This window comes from Scomber scombrus, chromosome 3 (genome assembly GCF_963691925.1).
Source record: "Scomber scombrus chromosome 3, fScoSco1.1, whole genome shotgun sequence".
NCBI classification, from domain to species: domain Eukaryota; kingdom Metazoa; phylum Chordata; class Actinopteri; order Scombriformes; family Scombridae; genus Scomber; species Scomber scombrus.
This window is the reverse complement of record NC_084972.1, coordinates 23431241-23446062: the sequence shown is the minus strand read 5'-3', so window position 1 is coordinate 23446062 and position 14822 is coordinate 23431241. Positions and strand designations below refer to the sequence as shown.

At 38.5% G+C, this 14822-nt stretch overlaps 1 protein-coding gene across 1 annotated transcript in view; it reads left to right on the top strand.

Moving 5' to 3' along the window:
- Positions 1-538: 538 nt before the first annotated feature.
- The window catches only part of LOC133977658 (potassium voltage-gated channel subfamily D member 3-like), a 76670-nt gene continuing 62386 nt past the window's right edge, over positions 539-14822 (top strand). The window contains exon 1 of the mRNA XM_062415890.1: positions 539-1641. Coding sequence (XP_062271874.1) covers positions 539-1641 — 1103 coding nt within the window. The remainder of the gene's footprint in view (positions 1642-14822) is intronic.

Here is a 14822-nt window from a genome sequence, read left to right as displayed (position 1 = left end):
AAAAAGAAAAAAAAGTGACATAGTGTTTAGTGTTTCCATTCAGTTGCCACTTTAACCACATTTCAGTGATCATTTAACCCAGACCATGATCTTTTCCTAACCCTAACGACATGTTTTGGGGTTGTTGTTTTTTTGATTTTTTTTTTTTTTGCTTAAACCTAACCAGACCTTAATCAAAGCGTTGTCCACCATAAAACATTATTTTATAAACAGTGATTTGTAATGGTTTTGTAAAGTGGCATATTATGCTCCAATGGGTCGTCCAATGGGTTGTTGAGAGCAGGTACAAGTGACCTATGTAGTCGTTTAATTTGGAGGACTTGTTGCATTTGGGGTAAATTCTGTTGGATTTGGATTGAAAGCCTCAGAGAGGCTTCGTTTACAGTGATGACAATTTGGTTGATCTTTTAGCGTGCTGCTGTTAATTTTCAGCTTTGTTTCCTTTCTTTTCTTGCCATATATTCTTCAGATGTCAGTTGATTTTGAAGAAAGGCGAGTCTGAAGGTGAGGAGGACTACTTCTTAGACTCTTCTTCACGATGGCGACAGGAGTAGCAGCATGGCTCCCTTTTGCAAGGGCAGCAGCAATTGGTTGGATGCCCGTTGCCAACTGCCCCATGCCTGTTGCACCAAGAGACAACAGTAAGAAACAAGATGAGCTGATCATCCTCAATGTCAGCGGCCGTCGTTTTCAAACCTGGAGAACCACTCTGGACCGCTACCCAGACACCCTGCTGGGCAGCTCTGAAAAGGACTTCTTTTACAATGAGGAAACCAAGGAGTACTTCTTTGACCGGGACCCTGATGCCTTCAGAAGTATCCTCAACTTCTACCGGACAGGAAAGCTCCACTATCCTCGTCATGAGTGCATCTCGGCCTACGATGAGGAGCTGACCTTCTTCGGCATCATCCCTGAGATCATCGGTGATTGCTGCTATGAAGAGTACAAGGATAGAAAGAGGGAGAATTTAGAAAGACTGCAAGATGATCAGGAGGAAAACAAGGACATGAAGCTACCCAATATGAACTTCAGGGAGACCATGTGGCGGGCTTTTGAGAACCCCCACACCTCCACCATGGCCCTGGTCTTCTATTATGTCACTGGTTTCTTCATCGCCATCTCAGTCATCACTAATGTGGTGGAGACGGTGCCCTGTGGAACCACCGCCAACCAGAAAGACATGCCATGTGGTGAGCGCTACACAGTAGCTTTCTTCTGCATGGACACCGCCTGCGTTATGATATTCACAGTGGAGTACCTGATGCGTTTGTTCGCAGCACCTAGCCGTTACCGTTTCATGCGCTCAGTGATGAGCATCATCGATGTAGTGGCCATCTTGCCATATTACATTGGCCTGGTTATGACAAACAACGAGGACGTGAGTGGCGCCTTTGTAACACTACGTGTGTTTCGAGTGTTTCGCATCTTCAAGTTCTCCCGTCACTCACAGGGCCTGCGCATCCTGGGTTATACACTCAAGAGTTGTGCTTCAGAGCTGGGCTTCCTCCTCTTCTCACTCACCATGGCCATCATCATCTTTGCGACGGTCATGTTCTACGCAGAGAAGGGCTCCAGCTCTAGCAAGTTCACCAGCATCCCAGCTTCCTTCTGGTACACAATTGTCACCATGACTACACTGGGGTGAGTAATATACATGCAACCCCCCCCCCCCCCCCCCCCACACACACACACAGGTATTATTTCTCTCTCAATTTTTAGATAAATTGAATAATTTATGAAAACCGCTTTGAATTACAAATGAGTATTTCAACAGCCTACCCCCATACTTCAGTACAGTTACAGCTTATTTGAGGCTGCCAGTGTGAGTAATGGTGGGCACTGTAGCATTTATCTCCCAGCACAAACATTCATGGCATTTTGTTTGCCTCACTTAGTGCTCACCAAATAAGAGATAGAAGTTAAAAATACAATACAATGAAAAGATGCCCAAATGCTCCAAGGGTTTGCGTGTCCACTAAAGACTTGATTGATTTTGAACTTCATTTTCTTTTCTTTTTTTTTAAACTTTGTTTCCAATGTTTTCATTTAATTTCCAGACTTTTGAGAAACAGATGCACAACTGATATTCTGACCGAAGACATAAAGTGTGGCTCAACCAGTACAGCTAAAATCATATTGATACTGATGATGAAAACAAAAAATTATAGTAGCATAATCAGTCAATTATCAATTATTGAATTAACTAACAAACGTTTTTAATGTTTTCACTTTTGGACCCATGTGATATTTAAATGATATGACACCTCAATACACTTGGATGAACAGTGGTTCTGTTTGATCGTTTTGCAAAGAAAAAAAGCCAAATTTACTGTCTTAACTTAAGTAAACACATCCTCCCTCAAAAAAATACATTATCCCATTCATATTTTCAATTAGTGATTTTAACATGGCCAGATTAAACCTCTAGGCGGACCTGGGGTAAAAATGAGCTGCTGGGCCCTAATAACACCCCATTCTTCTTGATTTCAGTGTAACGTGAATTGTAAGTTACATTTTTCTTATTTATTTCTGACAGATTTCTCTTCCACTAATTGGTGCCGCACCAGTATGACCTAGGCCCTCAATGTAAAAATGCCTTTTGAAGAATTTAACTGCATTATAAAGTCAGATCTCTCTGAGCCCGGAGGCGAGGTCTCCCATGAGAAATCCTCTGTCACCTTTATTACGATTCTACTCTACTCTTAAACTTTCACAAATGTATGTACATATGTATTAGTTGAAAATGTGTACAGTGGTCTTACATGTGCAAATGATTCAAAGTGGAAATTTGCTCAAATTAAATATCATTTAAGAATTTTTTGTTTTTTTTACAGACATACCATTCTTGATAGACTGAGTTTGAAAAATAATACATATTGTATATACAGTATATTTATATAAATATTGTGGTAAAAGTGCTGCATATTTGCAGTGATCATTACTGAGAGTGATCTGGTGGAAGATTGGATAGGAGAATGTGTGGGCCATCATGCTGCACCTCCCGTGACCCTTAACAAGATACCTGATGATGTACACTTGTGGCAAAGTATGTTTGGTTTCCCTGTTGAGGAGTGAAATGTCTGGACAGCAGGCTTGAACCTTTCTCTCCTTTATAAAGTGGCATTAAAGTAGTAACATGACTTGTGGAAAAGTAGTAGAGTAGGTAAGTAATTGTAGTAGAAAAGTCTGTTCTTTATTCTTCTGGTGCCAGATGCCTAAAACTATGTGTAGATTCATGCCTAAAACTGTGTGTACACACAAAGCCCAAAATATGCAATTCATAAACCTGTGTGTACGCATGGTTCTGTTTTATAAATCTCAGTCATCGAGGAACTACACGTACATACATAAGTCTTATTTCCACTCCAACTATTAGCCATCAACAGATGAACACACCCGTTTTCATATCAGTTGGCTGCCTGCTCCACCAGTATGTACACCTGTCAATGAAACAAACAGTACAGAAAAAGTGTAGTTTCACTGATTGTGTTGCACTGGCAAGGTTCTCCAACAGTAGAACAGCTGTCATTATGAGCGACCATTATGCATGGCAGTGCAGGTCTTCATACCGTTCACAACTAAGGATACAATAAAAATAATATTTAAAGCAAAATAAAATGTTGACTCCTATGCAAATTAAAAGAATGATAGAGTTAATCACACAAAAATAACTAATCAATGTTATGTTTATAAATGCGACTTTAATTAATTACAAATATTTGTTTAAATGCAGAAAATCACACAGTGTAAGCTGGTTATTAACCAAAACAAAATGTTTTACGAAAAGATTCTGTCTCTTCCCTTATCATATCCGCCTCATCATACGCATGGTCTAAAACGTGTGAGGTGTGCATGTTCTGACCACACATTGTGTCTTTATAAATACCAGTTTATGTGGGAGAAATGGCATACGCATGGCTTTTGTGCATATGCATCATTTATGCATCTGAACCCTGGGCCTTTCACACATAAAGAAATGGAAACCAAATGCAAAGTCAAACAAGGATATTCAGAACGTGATAGCACTAATAGTCTCTCTACTGTGTAGGGGCTGAAAAGGCTGCCTGACCTTACCTGTGCCACAGTATTTGTGTGTGTGTGCGTATGTGAGTGTGTTTATTGTAAGTGTTACGAGAGAGTCTTTTGTAAGGCACATACAAAAGAATAGAAATGCCAAGGTGAAAGCATTATGTAAATTGTGAACCCTGAACAACTGGTGCGAAGCTATTATGTCCAACACACAATGAGCAGCACCACTGAGAGTCTATCAACAGCTCTAACAATAGTGATCCTCATCGCTAACCAAGGGCAGGCATTTGCAATCAGGAAAACTAACAACTGATGCATGTTCAAGGATCAATTTGTGACAAAAACATATTTTCTCTTTAAAGCCACACAAGTTTTACCCACAGAATGTATTTGTAACAGTGAGACCATTATGAATATGTTCTAACATACAATTTCTAAATTATAACAGTGAATGTCAATACTTTTGGGGCTTTTCTGGGTTAATAATCTGTTTATTTTCCACGCTTCTCCAAACTGATCTGACCACATTTATTTGAATTGAGTGTAAATACAGATAAACAAGAGGAAAGTAAAAATATATATATTTTGTTGGATTTTCTCTCTCTCTCTCTCTCTCTCTCTCTCTCTCTCTCTCTCTCTCTCTCTCTCTCTCTCTCTCTCTCTCTCTCTCTCTCTCTCTCTCTCTCTCTCTCTTTTTCTCGTCTCTGGTAATGTAAAGTGGTCAAAGCTTTATCCTGGTGCACCACATGCACATTCATACATTAAAACATTTAAAAAATCAATAACTTTGCATCTGCACTGCCAACTCAAATTCAAAATCAAAACAGCAAAATATGGGATTCTTTTCCCCACAAACTTACACAAGCAGATACAGTACAATGTTTGATTTTTGTAGAACTACCCATACTAATAAAACAAAACTTTGTGTTTTTTTCTTAAATTTTCCTCAGATAGTGTATTGATGTAAACAAATTACTGTAGCAGGTTTTGGCCAACCATATGCTGTAGATATTTCAGTTTTCATTTTCATTTTAAACTCTAGCTCATATATGACTAAGCTTAAAACTTACCCTAACTTTAGCCAAAAATGTACTTTAAGGGGTATTCCAGAGATATGGCATTACTGTTTGATGAAGTTGGGAGGCTTGTGAAAGGTAGATAAAATGATGCAATGGAAGCCGATATATCCAGATTAAATCCCTAACCCCAGGCTGACTCAAGCTTCAAAAACCCTGTATCCTACTTTTCCCATAATAGAACTCAATAGCATATTTTGTTAGACCCTCCCCTATCTGGTAAATACCCCACATCTTCCAAACTCCACATCCCCAGTTTGTAAAACATGCTTTCCATGAATAATTTCAAGTCAAAGCCCAGTAATAAATGTAGACATCATAATGGGGTTATTTTCTAAGACATTCCCTCCAGAGAGCCAAGAAGTTCAACAGGTTGTGTTCCCATGATGAGTAAACTGATCATCAGTGTTTTTTTTAAAGCGCTGTAACAATTTTATGTTATTGTGAACCAAATTCTAGTAAAATGAAATTCCAGTGTTGTCCCCGGATATAAAATATATTAAACCCTCCCCATTAAACCAGTGTGAAGTCAAACAATTGTGTCTAAATGTGGCCTGTGGCTGAAACACTCTCATACACAAACTAGCAAACATACAGACACAGTGATAACTCTGGGTTAATAGGTTTTAAGCATAAAAAGGGGAAATTATACCAGATTAGCCACAAAAAATATAAATACACTGTCGAGTGCTTGATCAGATGCATTTTGGGTTATAATCGCAAAGAGCACACACATACACACATTTATATGCTGATTCATCCAGGTACACACATACTTATTGCCTTTGATTTTGTCTCGCCTTTATGACTTGCCTCCCTGCGTCCTCTCCATGTCTGCATGAGCTCAGACAGAGCAGCAGTTCTGGGTAATGGGCTTGAGCTGAAGGAGACGAGGGGGAAGACAGGGACTGACTGGCTGTATAATCAGGCACTTTCACTGTCCAGGAACAGGGGTGTTAAATCAACCTCAGGTGGCTGATAAAAGGATCTGGATTGAATCTCAGCAAGGTCCGCTCCCCACGGCTGCCTGCCGGCGCTGCTACTGTCAGAGCTGGCTGGATATCCAGTCATTGGCATCAGTGGGACACGATCTAAAAGATTGATGAGGAAGGAGAAAGGCCCCCCCCCCCCCCCCCCCCCTCACTCTCCCTAACTATCTTGCTCTCCCCCCTTGCTCCCTCGTCCCCCATGAGTCTCCCAGGGGAACAGCTATTTTGAGAACACAGGCTGTGCGTGTGAAAGGGAGTTATCTGTTTCAACTATAATCTGATACAGGCACAATGGATGAGAGCAGTCGTTTTTACCTGCATGACAGGTGCAATGAAAGCAAAGGTTCACTGGCATGCCAGCGGCTCTCCCAAGTCTCCCACGCCTCTAAAAACATTATTAACCCAATAATGAGAGAAATATTAATGAGGTGTGCATTGAAATCTGACTCTGGTGTTATAATTAGAGTGATTCTCCCAGTTGTAGAGTCCTGGTCCTGGACGGAGGCTTGTTCTGTAGCTGAAAGTGAGAGAAAATGTTGTTATGCATGTAGGTCATGTTCCCATCTCTGCCTTAATCAGTAGCTATATATAATCTGCTTCTTTCTTCGGAAAGACTTTTTGCTCACCCCCCTCTGTGTTCTCTGCTCAACATCTCTATTAGACAAAGTGGACTGGGCCTAGGGGCCAAAGGCAGGAAGAGAGATGTCAGATGATTCGTGCTTTGGGTTCACAAGAACTCAACTGCAGAGTTGGTTGAAACCAGAAAGAAGTAGTTGAGAAAGTCCAAACAAAACTTACTCACAGTCTTTGACTGTTGCTTCAGTTTTGTTACAGTGTCCATATGCGTAAAACATATCGTCTTATGCACATACCAGAACTAATGATAATCATTATTAATTAATCTTGCAGTTAATTTTCCTGTGAATCCATTCTATGTCTGCGTAGCATCCGCATGATGTGAATTCTGTCTTGTGCACATCTGCAAAGGTTTGCGTCGACTGAATGAGCCAACACATTTGTGCTAACATGTCTGTGTATGCAAACACCCAGTGTAGTATAAACAGAAGACGCACTCCCTCTATCTACAGCATCAGTCATTTCAGCTATTTTCCAAAAATGGCATGTTCGTGTTCAACTGACAAAGCCCTCTAGCAGCCATAGAAATTGTGAGTCTTGCCCATCTGGAGCAAAAGAGGAAGCAGTATGACGTTATTATACTGTCATAAAGTCAGCAGAGGGAGGAGGTCGGTTGGATGTTTGGGTTTAACAAATCATTAGACTGTTGTTACTTTCAATTTCCCAACTGCAGTCAAAACGTAACCAAGTAGTTATTATTTTCACTGTGTCAACAAAGGTCTGCTTACCTTAAATGATGATTCCAGTTTATTTCATCCTTCTGTATTTTCCAGAAAAGTGGCCATTGTGGCTATCCCTATGCCGTAAACCACAATGTTTGCTACACACAGCTAGTTTCTGTGCTTACTTTTGTTCAGACTGACAAGGAATTCATTTAAAAATCATGTATATGTGGAAAGGTTTAGGAAACTTGCACTGCTTGCAGCAATAAACATTGTTTTGCAGGAGTCTCATTTCCATGAATCTCTATAACAGAACTAGCAAGTGCAAAGTAAGCATGGCCCACCAAGACACAATGGCAACATAGGCCGCAGGAAATACATCATGTTGAAATAAACTGGAAATATCATTTAACTAGGGTTTTTTGTTTTATCCTCAACCATAATACACTATCCAAATCTTAACCATGACAGCCAGTGAAGATGAGAAAATGCTTTAAATTTTGACTGATTTGTAACTGACAAATGTCATGTATGTCATCCCTCCAATATGGGGCGTGTTTCTGGAACGTAATAAACTATGTATTTCTCATTGCATTTAAAGGGCTTGTGGAACAGAGCTTCGTCTGCATTCATTGTTAAGTATATCTGGCGCTTCAATCATTGATCAATTGTGTCAAAAACAGTAAAACAAAGGTCCATCACAAGTCCCCAGGGCTTAAGGTGACTTAATAAATAACTTGTTTTATCCAAGCAACTTTCCAAGACCCAAAAGCTATTCAGTGATTACAGCAATATGAAAGAGTGACTTATCAAAAACTATACTTTTGAAGACTTTTCACCTTTTAACTTGCATCTCATCTATCAACCGTATTTGGTCTTTTGGAAAGTGGCGTGTTTGAACAACTAATAGGAATGTGTTGTTCTGTTCTTTGTCTATCTCCCTGAATAATTTACAACATGTAAATGAGGTTAATTGTCCAACTTGACCAATGATCCCTGTGGCTGTGAAACTACAATAAGCAAGTTTGGAGTTGTGAGTTTGGTGACAATAAAGAAAGCAATAATCTCAGGCCTGGTTTTGATGAAAGGTATTCTTAACTGCATTCTCAGCTCGGCACCTCTGTGTAAAGGGATTAATTAACACTGGGTTGAACAAAGCCTCTCATGTTGGATGAATTAATAGTCTGGTCGAGTATTTCAGGTTTTAAAGCATACTTCTAATATCTAAATTATGTTCCATGTGTTTATCGTTTTACCTCTTTTGAACAACCTCTGGTATCTGGTGTGCGGCCTTTGGTTTGTGTCATATAAATAAAAATAGTATTTGTGTACTGCATGTTTTCATTTATGTGTTGATAATGGATCATTTGTAACAGAATTGTGGAGTTTGGATGGCGTTCGAAGTTTAAATGCCAATTAATTCTGGGATGACATACATTGTTTTGTTAATAATTCAGGATCTCTGCGCCAAGCAGAGAAACAGAACTGGGACGTAGTGCTGCATGGTTTGTAAGTGGGCATGTTCTTTCACATAATCATCAGAGGCTTCATATTGTGGTGGTTTTCAATGGCAGCCTGCTTTCAAATACAATTAATGGACTATTTTGTTGCCTTGCTGAACCCCTGGGGTCAAAACGAGTGCAGCTTGTAGGAAATTAGAAATATTCCTGCCTCTATCGGGCCAAGATGCTCTTGGAGCCAATTTCCCAGCACAAGGCTCTTTAATAGAAATCTGTCTAATGATAGCTGTGGAATTTAATTTAGCTCCAACATGGTTTCATTTAACACCTAAACTCATTTAAAAAGAATTAAACTTGCAAAGGATAGTGGTGTCTGGAAAGCTTAATGACTTCTGCTCTATGCTCTCTCTCTCTCTCTCTCTCTCTCTCTCTCTCTCTCTCTCTCTCTCTCTCTCTCTCTCTCTCTCTCTCTCTCTCTCTCTCTCTCTCTCTCTCTCTCTCTCTCGTCTCTGGTAAGGTAAAGTGGTCAAAGCTTTATCCTGGTGCACCACATGCACATTCATTCGCTGACTTCTAGGTTCACTAGCCATCAGACAATAATGCAGCAGGGACTGAAAAACTGCATTTCTTTTCAGTCAATGAATTTAACCAGCATCAGTTTTGTTTTTTGGGGGTAAAGTAGCAACACAACATGTGTTCAACACTCACCTGTCAAATTATCAAATCATTTGCCTCTGTATGAACTGCGGTGTGGGCACAGGATGGGCCGTTTCACACTGAAGCCCCAGAAGTAGATGAGGGATATGTATGAAAAAAATCTCTTACTATTTTAGTTCTTAGGCTGACACGTTCATCATTAGATTAGACAGAAGCCAGAAGGAAGTTTAAGAACAAATGCATAGTAAAAAACTAGAGAAATATACACTAGCATCTACTATATTTCTTCCTTGAACCTACTAGCATGTTATGTTAAATAAAGAATATAAATAAATATGTTTTTTCTTACAGCTCAAATTTAAAATAAATTGGCTTCCTCTGAATCTTCCCTGAAAGATCCAATGTTTTTAACGGTTCCTTGAATGTTCATTGTCATTGTGCAAAACTTCAGATTTTTTTTCTCCTTAATTTAGTTTATTATATTGCTCCTGTTCATCTGAAAACAATCAGTTTTGGCATCATTCAACAACCTTCATTCATCTTCAAGGCGTTCCATCTTTAAAAGGCTGAACTGTTCATTCTCATTTTCTGCCGTCACTGGACTAAATTTTTTTTCTTTCATCTTCTTGACTTTCATCTCCTTTCTATGAGCCCACTTTTGCCAGCAAGCTATAATGATTATTTTTCATTTTTTTTATTTGTGATAACAGAAAACTGAACACACGTGAGACTGCAGAGTAAACACCAGCAGCTTTAACTGGTGGGCGCAAACGTTCTCTTCACAATGTCTGAACACGGCTGTGAACCTGGCAGCCTTCAGACAGCGGGACCACTTGTAGTGTTTTTTACCTTTTTTTTGCTCTAAATCACTTTATTGTGATAACCTTTTTATTTAAAAAAACAAAAACAAAACAGAGGCAACAAGACTCAAAAACACGGGAGGGATTTTGTTACATGGCAGCTTACCTCAACAGAAAGTCTTCCCACTGTAATCAGGGGCTGTTAATAACTGATTTTTATTGCTCTGCACTTCAAACACACAGAGCTGGATGTTGCTGTGTGTATTTAGCAGGGGATGAGAACTCTCCTGTCACAGAACAATAGGTAATTTCATTCTGGAGATCATGATGTATACTATCTTACTTTCATTGGTAAATGTTTGGTTACCTGCTTTTCAAATTTTTGAAATTGACAATGACATGTTCCCTGAACCCTCTGCACATAGAGCATCTGGTTAATGAAAGAGGACTGTTGTGCTGGGCAGAATGGTCTTGGAGTGCTGGCACGGTGATTCAGATGAATGTGTGTGTGTGTGTGTGTGTGTGTGTGTGTGTGTGTGTGTGTGTGTGTGTGTGTGTGTGTGTGTGTGTGTGTGTGTGTGTGTGTGTGTGTGTGTGTGAGTGTGATTGAATTTGGCTAAGGTCAAAAAAGAAAGGATAAGGGCTGCAACAAATGATTATTTTCATTATCAATTAATCTGTCAGTTATTTTTCATTTATCAATTACTCATTTGGTCTATAAAATGTTAGAAAATAGTGAAAAATGACCACTATAATTGCCCAGAGTCAAAGGTGAAATCTTCAGATGTCAAAACCCAAATATATTAAATGTGCTATAATCTATACTATATATAGACAAAGAAAAGCATTAAATCATTATATTGAGAAGTTTTTGGGAAAAAATTGATAAAACAATTATTTTATTATCATTATTACTCCTTATTGATCTTCTGTCAAACGATTAATTGATTAATCGACAAATTGTTGCAGCTCTTAAATGACAGGAACACCGGGTATGAAGTAACAATGTGACAGTTGGGGGAAAAAAGGGAGGAAATGGATAAGAGAAGGCAGGAGAGTATTGAGAGGAAGGCAAAAAGGAAAAGGAAGCAGAGAATAAGTGAGAGAATGTCATGCACAGAAAAGGAAGGATGGCAGCGAGGAAGAGAGAGGACATGATGATATCTAGTACAGGTCCCAACATGCTATCTCAAGTTGTTTGTATCAGGGCACAAAGAAGAACCTTGAATGAAATGGCTTGCTCGGTACCCCGAATGAGTGGGTTATTTTTAGATGCTTGGCCCTTATCTCACTACACAGCTGGCAAGGGTTTGGCTCAGACAAAGGTAAAGAAAATGTACTAATAACCTTCAATGTGCTGAAGGATGATACTGAAGGAAACAGTAGTGAGAGGACAGTCGAGGTTGATTGAGCATACAGTAGAAAATAAAATGTAAATATGTAAAACATAGAAAGAGACAAAGTAACTTTTGATTGTCCTTTTCTGGAAAGCCTATATGTCATTGTCTCTGTGTATGTGTGCTGTCTACCTTAGCCTGGGGAGCATATCCTTGACATTATAAATAACACAAGCATGTTTATTTATGTTTTCCAATACAGTCCCAAATGCGGCTCTAATATACAGTCTAGTGCTTCACTCGTCACCTCACCTTTAAATATCAATTTATATTCAGTTATATTCAGTTCAATAGATGTAACAAAAATATGCAAAGAATAGATTTTCTTACATTTATTGGAATTTTTTTTTTCTCTAAAAGCTGAATTGAAAGTGATGATGTGGTTACGTTCCAGTCAAACAATCATGAAGCAAGGTATGAGATCCATTAACCAAAATGAGCTTTCTGACTGGGCTGCAAAAACAATCCGCATTTGAGTTTATTATGATATAGTACATTCATATTCAAGAAAGAAGGCACATTTATATTGTCGTCGTCAGTGGACACTGTGATTGTTTAACCGACTCAAACAGCAAGTATAGTGATAACAATGATTATTTGTATTAATTTTGTATTGTACTGGCATCACAAAACAGAAAATATATTGTATTAATAATATTTTTTAAATTATAGCCATCTAATTTTCCCATTTGTGGTTTAGTACAAAATGGTCTAACACTAAAACGAAAAGTATACAGTATCTATATTGACTTGCATACTATAAAAGTCGTTTTGTACGCACATATTGAAAAAAATCCAAGCAAATTAAATATATTATATTGCTATGAAAAGCCCTCCTCAGTATGAATTGTGATCACTTTGATGATCACTGCCATCAGGTTAAAATTTCAGTTTATGATTAATACCTGCTAAACAGATGACATTCCCATTAATCTCAGTTGTTCTTTGTGGGATTTTTTGTTTGTTTGTATTTCTTTTTGACCGCTTGGCTGCAGCAGAAACAACTACTTTGCTTATTTACACATCCAGTTGTGTTTCTGTCCATCTGTTGAATATAAGTTATATATTCACTCTCATTGTAGCTCTCTTTTTGGTCTCTATCAACTCTTGATGAAAATATCTGACTCATCAGCTTCTAAATGCTCCAATATGTTCACCGGCTTGTCGCTAACTGGGCCATTGCTGCGTGATGTGATCATGTCAATCTTAAAGTCATTTTTCAATGACATTTACAATGGCTCCTTATTCATTCTGGAGCTCAACACACTGGCTACCGATTATGTTACCTGGAAAATATCCCAAGCGAAAGATGTGAGTGAGGTTATATGACAGAGAAGTGGTGTAATGACTGCTGCTAGAGCTAGAAAGAGACACACACACCCTCTACACTCATTAGACCATAATCATGAGAAAGGATTTATGTACAAACTCAGAAAATAACTAAATCTACCGTTGATGGTCCATGGCACTGTGCTGATATAACAGCTAACATGGTCATAAGCATGCTACTCCATACAAAAGCCAAAATCATTTACTGTTGCCATAAAAGGTATCTAAAATAACTGACTGCCTGACCTGAATTTGCCGTTTGATGCCCCCAGCTGTGCTCTGTCTGTGAGCCAAAAGTGGAATGAACAATGACGCTGCTTTCTCTTTTTTTAAGAGCATTGAAAAGTGAAAAGGTACTGAAGAATGAACCCGATGTGACTCTTCGATTGCTGCTGAATGTGATGATTACAGAAACAGTCAACAGTTGCTAACTTTATTCAAATGCTGGCCCCTCGCATAAATAGAATAAATAGATTGTTTGATGAATTGCAAAGAGCTAATGTTGTTGTAGCGTTAGTGTAGCATTGAGAAGCTGCTGTGTCCTTTGTTTGGTTTGGCTGAGTGTTTGGTTATGGCTGTTGACTGTAACACAGTAATACAATCACTAAATAGTTACAAATTGGAGACAGCATAAGATAACAAATCTCTAACAGTCATTTCCCTCCATATAATATTTATCTTAGAAGAAGAGTGTGATTGCAATTCTAAAATGTGTACTATACCACTTTTAAGGTGTGCGCAGGATGTGCAGTGGAATATGAGTAACAGTAAAAGTCAATATTTATTTATAAAACCTGTCAGTATTTATTTTAAATTTTTTTTTTATTGAAAATCAAACAAAGTATTTTAATTAGAAAAAATTAGAAACTATGTAGTTACAATATTTATTGTTTTTTTTCTGTTCTTTTTTTCTTAATTACCTCAGTGGACTCGTCGCATGATAAGAAGCTTATTTGTGCCATCTCATTTGCAATTCTTCTCCCGTTTTTCTTTCACTAGAAGCATTTTTTGTGGTTATTACAGCTGGATGTTGTTTATTATAAAAAGCACTGGACACTATCTTCTTTCAGCAGGCAACAACTTTTGGATGCATGAGCACACAAATTCTAAGTGAAAATCAGTGTCAACCAATTTGTTCCCTTTTAGAAGTGTTTGATTTCTGGGGGTAAAAATCTGTAAAAGCTTAAAACAATGAGCCGTCAATTTGTTAGGCTTCGTAAGACGACAGTTTGCATACATGCACTGAATTGCCATTGTTTTCAAAAGAAAAAAAATACTATTTATTCCCATAGTGTAGACATTAATGTAGGAATAGTTTCAGTAGTGAAACAGCCCATTATTATATATATTTGGAGTACTGTCATTCACTAACAAAGTTCTGCTAACACTGTTGCCATGAGTTCTCTTGTGGCAATAATAAAATTCAAAGCGAAAATAAATAAACAATCACAAGCATCTCACTATTCTAAGAGACTAAAGGCGCTCATGATAGGCTCCATTCAAACTCCTTATCCTCCATCAAACAGGCATGCAGCTCTATTCTCGGCCAAGTTAACATAGCACGTCTCTCTTGAAGTGAATCAACAGCTCTGGATGCCAATTATGTTGACATCTCAGGGCTACGTTGACCCTCCGTGTCCTCAAAGAATAAGAAGCCTCTCCAAGCCTTGTTATCGTCTCATGAGCACAGTTGCTTTCCTCCCGAATGCTTTTGTGTTTTGGGTTTAGGGGCTGTCGAAGCGAAGTGCAAAACCATTGTTACTGAACAGAAAAACAGTGAAAGAAGA